An 8,027-nucleotide genomic window follows, 5' to 3' on the forward strand; every position below is an offset into this window, starting at 1 on the left:
TTAAATAAAAATAAATAAATAATTAAATAAAGGAAATCATTTGTCATGTCTCATTGGTCATGATCATCCATGATTGATGATAAAAGTTGTTACTTTTAATTGAAAATTGTCCATAACTTCGAACTTAAATGACCTTTGACAAAATGGTAAGTTTGAGATAATATCTAACATAGTATAATATGAATTTAAAAATTTATCAATGTTTATAATTATTTATGTTTGGTCAAATGATCTTTTTTTTCTGAGATTTCTAAATGATTTAATGTTCCTATTTTCTTCAACTTTCAGAAGATTTTCAAGATAAAATTGGTATTTGCATGTGATATGTTACGGAAAATGCGAATATTATGGCTTGATCAATGGCATGATTTAAGACATATACCGTCATATATAAATAATCATTATATAAAAAGGAAATATATATATATATATATATATATATCAGATTCGAAGCCAAACAAAAAGATACAAATATTTGATAAGGAAGTAAATTTCGAAGTGGCTATCAATAATAAATAAATCTTTGCAATTAAAATTTTTAAAATTATTAATATTGTTATTATTATTTTAAGTTTTCTTACACTATGACTACACCTTCACCATTATTGGTGTCACGGTCCTGCCGAACGATCCACCGTGCAGTGCTTGTCACGCCACCAGGTAGAACCCTTACAGTTGGATTGTACAATAACCAAGAGATATATATATACACAAAAACACAAACACACACTGAGAAATGAAGATTTCAAGTAATGCAACCTTCAGTGAATTAAGGGCAATTGGTGTCCATCAATGCATTTCAACATGATGAATAGGCATCACAATACAACAACTACAAGGTTCCTTGGCTGAAGTATAAGGTTTTATTCCTGGAATAAAGTGGACCACACTAAAGCAATCAATTGTTTTCAAGCTTTTGGCTAAAGTTTGCAACCATGTTTGCCCAAGGCCTGATCAAAAGATGGATGAGCAAAAGATAAAGGCAAGAGACAAAGAATAAAAAAGAGAAAGAGATAGAGAAAAAGAGTCTTTTGATTCTCATTCTCCAATTCACTGGTAGTTTGTCTTGTGGTGGTGCTTGACCCTGCTGTTCCAAGTTGTTGTTAATAGTGGAAGTCCCTCAACAAGTGATGCAACCAAACAAACTACTTTTTATCAATAAAAAAAAAGAAAGAAAAAAAAAAGTTGTCATTTGTGTCTGGTTTGCTCCTCTCCAACCACATACATAAGGTAATTACTCAGATAAAAACCATACAAAAGAACTCATGGCTTCATGGTATTTAGCATCTCTCTTCACAATTACAATCTTATTTCTTGTTCAGCTTGATTCCTTTTGTGCACTGAAGCTTTGAGATCCATGATACTCTTAGTTTACAAATAATGTTGAAGTATTATTATTTAATGATTCATGACTATGTCTCTGTTTATTATTCAGAAAGCTTTTATTCTACTTTAATTTAAAAAAAATAATAATAATGTTTGTTAGAATTATGTTGGCAAGCATAATCTCTGGGTTCTATGTATGAGAGCTTAGTGGTCTCAATTTTGTACTTCAAACACTGCATAATTCTTGAATATAGCTTATTCGCTATTATCTCTTATTTGTTGTTTTATTTGCTTAGTAAACTAACTAAAATAGATTGGTCATATCAATAGAACAAATAAAAATAACTAATAGTTTCATATCACTAAGCATAAATTATGCAAGTTTTGGTCTCTCATTCTATTAGTTTATGTTTTCAGGTTGGATGAAAAAGGATAATATATTTGGTTTCTATTTTAACAAATAGAAGCAAGTAAAGGAAATAATAATAATACTAACACTAATAATAAATGAAAGAAGATTACCTAGAACTTTGCAGAAGGTGATAAAGAATCCACCTCTGATCTATCTGGTATTGTACCTGGCAATAAATAAGTATTTGTAAGTAGGATACAATCTCAGAGGAGATACATTCAATACATGCAAAGAAAACAATTAATGCCAAAGATGACAAAGCACAAAGCTGACAACATTGCTTGCAATTAATGCCAAAGATGACAAAGCACAAAGTTCACAACAAAATTTGCAATGTCAATCAAAAGGTCCCAAAGGAAAAGAAGCTGCTCAACAACAGAAATGAGCACATGATAATGAATGTAAGGAGTAAGGACAACTTTAAGCCAGAGATGCAACACCAGTCATATGACTCATATCTTGCTAAATTAAAGCCATAATCAACATTATCTATTAGTTGGATTAGATTCCCACCAGAGAATTTTCATTGCATATGGCCTCCATTAGGTATGAATATGATAAATGGACCTTTGAGCCCCAACTGCTGTCTATGAAATCCATCCAACCTAGCATTAGAAATAAGATCATATGCCCCACAAGAACTCAAATTTTCTTCCCCTGATTAAGTATATTAGCCGAAAGGAAAAAAAGGCACACATCACATTACTCAACCACTCCTGGCTAATTACCTGTTTATAATATTTTCCATCTTACTTTCCGCAGTTCAGTGTTTTGACAACAAAAAGTATCAGCCTCCAACAGATGCATATTGTTTCTGAAATAGAAGATAAACAATCTATTTAATAGTCAGAAGTTCACAATCCATTGGCTGTTATCGAGTCATAAACAAGATAATTAAAAGCAAATGCAGCTGGTGGGGTTGATAACCACTAACTATGCAATAATAACACTCTATATAAACAATCAAATAGGTGATTAGAGGAGACCTATGGAAGACCTCCATAGAAATGCAGTGGCAGGGGAGCTGTATCATCTTATTGGAAGCCTAGACTTGGAATGGAAGCTCTGAGAAAACATCTTATCTGGAAGCACCTTCTGGCACGATACCTAGCAGTCTCTAAGGCAAAAGCTCACATATATTTCAAGTAAATAGCACCAGATTCATTTGGAAATTTAGTAACGGCATGGGCATATCTTAGAGATAGAACTCAGTATGGGAAAAAAAATAAATACCATTATATCAGTACATAGTGAAACTCGGAGGAAAATTGCAGGCATTGGCCAATGTACAAATCAATATGATCTGAAAATTATCAGATGTAAAACGGGAATATTTGAAGAAGCACGATCCATAACTTTATAGTTTATACACATGGTTATGAAGATGTTCTTAGTTGATGTAATACAACAAAAATGGCGACAAAGAACACCTTACTTGAAAACTGTAAAATGTAATCTGAAACCGTATCTCTATACCAGAAATCTATTGAAACCAATTCTAATCATTATTGGGTAGCAATGATCTTTCTCATAATTGGGCCATGATGTATCATCACCATTCAAAAACTTTTGATGAAGACTTGATACCTTGTCATCATAATTCTCAACCAACAAAAACTCCAATCCTGTCTCCTTGATTTTCTCCAGAAATCTGTCCAAGGAATTACCTCTTCTGGGGCTGAAGAAGATGGCCTCAGAATCTTCTGAATTTTTCAACAGCAATTTGATAGTATTTGCCAGGCTTTCATGAAAATCCTTGAAGAAAGTGCTACAAACATGAAGCGCTTGGGATTATAATGTAGGAAGGTTTGGTGAAAATTAATCATCAGATCATGCTTCCGCTAAAAATTGTGCATTCCGAACGAAAATAATATGTGCAGCAGATGAATTAAGTAAATAAGTTTTGGTAAAAAAGTAAACTGGCTAGCAGACGGATGAAAACATTAAGCATTACCAATCACTTGCAATGATGATATCAAAGCTATTCAACATATTCGAAGCATGCTCCTGATTCCAATGCAATGCCAGTGGCTGTACTTCTGTATCTCCATAAATTCCAGAATTGAGATAGATATTACGCTTAATATCTGAACGACTTTAAGAAATCGCAATTAATGGCCCAAAGAAATGCATTAGAATCACAAAATAGTAATGGCTACCCAAAAGGTATTGGACAACTAATTTCTATGAAAGCACATTACAACATCCGGGCACTGAATAACACTAAAATGTAGAGTGCAAACCAAAAGCAAAATTCATGGGCATAATTAGTACATGTTATTTGAACAACACTATTTAAAAAGGTTTCATATATAATGGGATTGAACTAAAAGATAATAGAAGTGGTGCATGCAAAATCTAATCCAAATAAGGAGGACCAACCATGGATGTGATCTACAACATAAACAATATAAATCATAATAACAGATGAGGATACAGTTGACAACTTCTGGATTACCATCAGATATTACTACTTCACAGGCATCTGTGGTTGCAGCAACTACCATACCAGCTAACCCAAATCCTGATCCAAGTTCAAGCACTCGTTTTGATCTATAAAAAATATATTTCAATCATCAATCGCCTCATATTAGAAAATAATTATCTTCTCAGTAATGCATAAAGAGTTGAGTCTCATTTCTTTGTTATCATATCCAAATTGTTATCCAGGGCTATCTTTAGAGTATTTCTTGCCTAAACTGGGTCCAAGTGTCCAGCAGTCCAACTCATTGGATAAACACCAGATGGCAATCAGACTAAATGCATCTATGGCATTGATCTTAAATTTTATTGCTAGGTGGCGCATATCCAATGGCTATGTCCACTGGACCTACATGTATGCATGATCTATACACATTATGCATAATTTCAGTATGCAATACAGTGGCATGGAGAAAGTAAATAATGTGAAAGAGAAAAGTCAGTTCTCAATGACAAACTTAACCTTTAATAAGAGTAGAAGCAAATTATCCTGACAGACCTAAAAATCCCACCATGGTTCATGCAAAAATATGCCAAGACTTCTTCTGAGGGCCAAGAACCTGATGCCAAACAAAAAAGCCAAGCAATCCAACATAGAGATTAGCAGGTTGAAACAAAATTAAGACCATGTCAATAATACAAAAGAACATGCTAGAAAAATTCATCTGCATTTCGTTCACTTTATGGGTGCCTTGAAAACATCAAATATATGCAAAAAGATGTTTGTTATCAACAAAATGCTATAACAACCATTCATGATACAAGGGTTACTTTTGGCGAGCACAATTTCTATCCACCAGACTCTATGATCCTCAACACTCACCTTGTTACTAACAACCAAACTTCCCCAAAACACAAAGGGAACTTGAAGGAATCCACGTTTCCTTGTTGTGGCAAAATGTACCTAGAATCTGGGAAATGATTTAGGGATTTTCCTTATAAAAAATTAATAATCACACAGAGATTCCAACCTATACTTGAGCAAAATCAGCAAGAGTACCAATTTCTCACTGAAGAATCACAAAGCGGAAAATAGTTTCAGAAGGTTAGAATTTCCCAAAGAAGGCTAGTGGAATAAAGGAGAAAAAGATGATATCAGCATTCAAAGAGGAATCGAGATGGATGCGGAAATTAACATCCAAAATAACATGAATAAATATACCAAATCAAACTATTTAAACTTAAGAGGGTTATGATACCCAAAGCAGTGCATCAGTACTTCATTTCCTGAAGGTTTGCTGGCTTACCTTATTATTTTATTCTATCCAATTCTCTATCTAATATCAAGAATGATTGTCATTAATCTTTTATTTAGAGTTTCAGTACATGGTTGAATTTTGTGTATGGCTGACTATTTTTTCCAGGCACTTGTTTAGTCCCCAACTTTTGTCCACCTGGCATGCTCATGCCTTGAATCTGCCATCCACCTCATTTTTTTGGGGTTTTATCTTCTGTCCTCATATCTTCACAGGAAACTAAATTATGAATATTGAAGAACAAGACTATTAAGGTTTCAGGAGCACTTACAAATAAGGCCTGTGGTATCAATATCATATCTAGTAGAAATATCAAAATCGCGGAAGTCAATGCTGTCTTCTGTCCTGTGGCTGCAAAAGAAAAAATCTGACCGCATCAGAATCCAGCCCCACCCAAGATCAAGCTAAGATAAGCAGGCTTTCCCAAGCTTTCTAATAAATTAAAAACCCATTCTTTGTGTCATTGAATGCAAACTGCCAGTCATAAAGCCAAAGCTGGAACTCAATGAGATTTTATATAACAAACTGATCTTGAGATATTCAACATAAAAGTGGAAATAAGTTACGTCAAGCAGAAGAACCTTCTAAGTAGTTGCTGGGTAAGAGTTAACAGCCTGACATTTCTTCAGAAACCCAAAATAGTGGAACAAATTTTATATGGTGATGTGGTTAAGCTAAACAGCATTATGAAAAATAAGCACAATATGTCATGTTATATGTTTCCAATAAAATAGAGGTTTTATGAAATGAACACTTTCATATATCACAGATCCTTCATCATCAAATAAGATTTACCTAAAAATAAAATAAGAAATTAAAAACACTTTAAATTGAAGAAGTTTCTAAAGGAGATTGAGTTAAATTCTTTCAAAACGACATGCTAATACCCCTTCTAGACATTGACGCAGCATAATTAACAAACACAACTTAGTTTAAGTTAAGGATTTTGCAACCGAACCTATTGGTGAAATACCTACTTAATTGGCAAACTGTGAGACAAGGATTTAAATCATTTGAATTTTTGGAAACTATAAATAACATCACCGATATCAGAATTTACTCAAGCGAACCTGAAAAAAAAAAGCGTGACAAATACGCATAAATACATATGAAACTCCTGCTCCTATTTACAATGGATATAAAATCATGGAAACAGTTGATGTTCTATTGCCAGGAGGTTAGCAAAGTAAATATCAAATATCAACTCAGAGGTGAATGGATGAGGATGCTAGCAAGCTCTTTTTTGATGTCCTTTGCAATGAAAGCTTAGACTCTTATATATGTATATATGTGGATGTATAAAGATGAACCTTAGAAGCAGTTAAGTTTTATTCATTAGAAAAAGCAGGTTGACAGCAACAGCATGACTTCTGACTTGCAGCCCTTAAGAAACAACATGGTATAGATATCTTTCTATGGTAGCATCCTTCTAAATTTTCATTATTCAGAATTACTGATTTAAAACCAGTCAACCATTTTGAAATTGCTTTAGGAGTGTACTAGGTGTAGAAAATTTAAAATAAGAATGAAGGTATAAACATTATCTAGCATAATAAACTGAATTTAAATCAATAAACACTAAAGTAGTCATACTTTGGATCATAACAACTAGTACAGTGCATATTATGGATAAAACTTACACCAAAGTGACTTTTGGATTTCCTTCAACAGGCAACTGATAGCAAACAAATGCATCTCTCTGGTTGCATTGATTTTCTTCGAGATGGCCATTCAGAGGAACGCATGGAATTAACTTAAAGCCACCAGCAACCTTCCTAGATATGTTTTTGGTGTTGAATCGTGATGAATCACCTGCAAGCATTCCACAATTTAATAGGAGAGAAAAAAAAACACAAATAAAGAAAATTTTCTTTACATTCAAAAGATAAACTTTCTGCAAGATCAAGCAAGAAACAAAGCATTTTCACCGATAAATCACACAATTCGAAACAAATCCAAGAACAGCTGCCGATGTTGATGAATTATTGGAAAAACTTTATAACCATGCTGAAGCAACGAATACTAAAACGGCACAAGCGAGATGCACACAAAGAACATCACCATGAACAAACGCATTGATAACATCGATGATCATATGAAATTCAATCAGACAAGCTCGAAACAATGGCTTAGCATGGTGGGAAAGAGAAGATGATAGAGAGTGGAGAGAGTACCACCGAGCTCTGAAGGAGCAGGAGTGTGAGAGGTGCGAGAGAGCAGAGCACGGCGGAGGATCTGCCACCTTAGAGAGGCACGAGAAGGATGGAGGAGAGGAGGGGAGGATGGCTCTTCCGCCATTAGCGACGCTGTGGGTGGTCCTTGTTTGTTTCGAATCTCCGATCAGTGGGCATTGAAGGCCGCCATATAGGTCGGTGAAAGAGACCATGTGATTGGATGTGGCCCGCTTATGGAGCCCGGCCCAACTCAGATGGACCCATTATTGCTTGATTGGATGGTGGATCACAAGGTGAATTAAGCTTTTTAATCCTCCACACATAGGGGTGGCAAAAATCGGAGACCGGACATATTAGATTCGGACAACCACTGCTATA

At 34.4% G+C, this 8,027-nt stretch overlaps 1 protein-coding gene across 5 annotated transcripts; it reads right to left on the reverse strand.

Moving 5' to 3' along the window:
• Window positions 1-765: 765 nt before the first annotated feature.
• On the reverse strand, window positions 766-7,794 carry LOC120272367 (calmodulin-lysine N-methyltransferase). 5 transcript variants are annotated; one of them, XM_039279188.1, is made up of 10 exons: window positions 7,650-7,794; window positions 7,116-7,287; window positions 5,747-5,826; window positions 4,719-4,779; window positions 4,176-4,291; window positions 3,693-3,825; window positions 2,725-3,506; window positions 2,467-2,552; window positions 1,849-1,904; window positions 766-1,084 (listed from the first exon to the last, which is right to left on the reverse strand). In XM_039279188.1, the coding sequence occupies exons 1-7, from the start codon at window positions 7,771-7,773 to the stop codon at window positions 3,209-3,211; spliced, it is 984 nt and encodes a 327-aa protein (XP_039135122.1). In that variant the 5' UTR covers window positions 7,774-7,794; the 3' UTR covers window positions 766-1,084; window positions 1,849-1,904; window positions 2,467-2,552; window positions 2,725-3,208. The 5 variants fall into 5 exon arrangements, with proteins under 5 accessions (XP_039135122.1, XP_039135120.1, XP_039135121.1 ...); XM_039279186.1 differs by having other exon boundaries at window positions 2,252-2,552; XM_039279187.1 differs by having other exon boundaries at window positions 766-1,087; window positions 2,252-2,552.
• Window positions 7,795-8,027: the final 233 nt, after the last annotated feature.

The sequence above is a fragment of the Dioscorea cayenensis genome, chromosome 11 (assembly GCF_009730915.1).
Source record: "Dioscorea cayenensis subsp. rotundata cultivar TDr96_F1 chromosome 11, TDr96_F1_v2_PseudoChromosome.rev07_lg8_w22 25.fasta, whole genome shotgun sequence".
Classification (NCBI taxonomy): domain Eukaryota; kingdom Viridiplantae; phylum Streptophyta; class Magnoliopsida; order Dioscoreales; family Dioscoreaceae; genus Dioscorea; species Dioscorea cayenensis.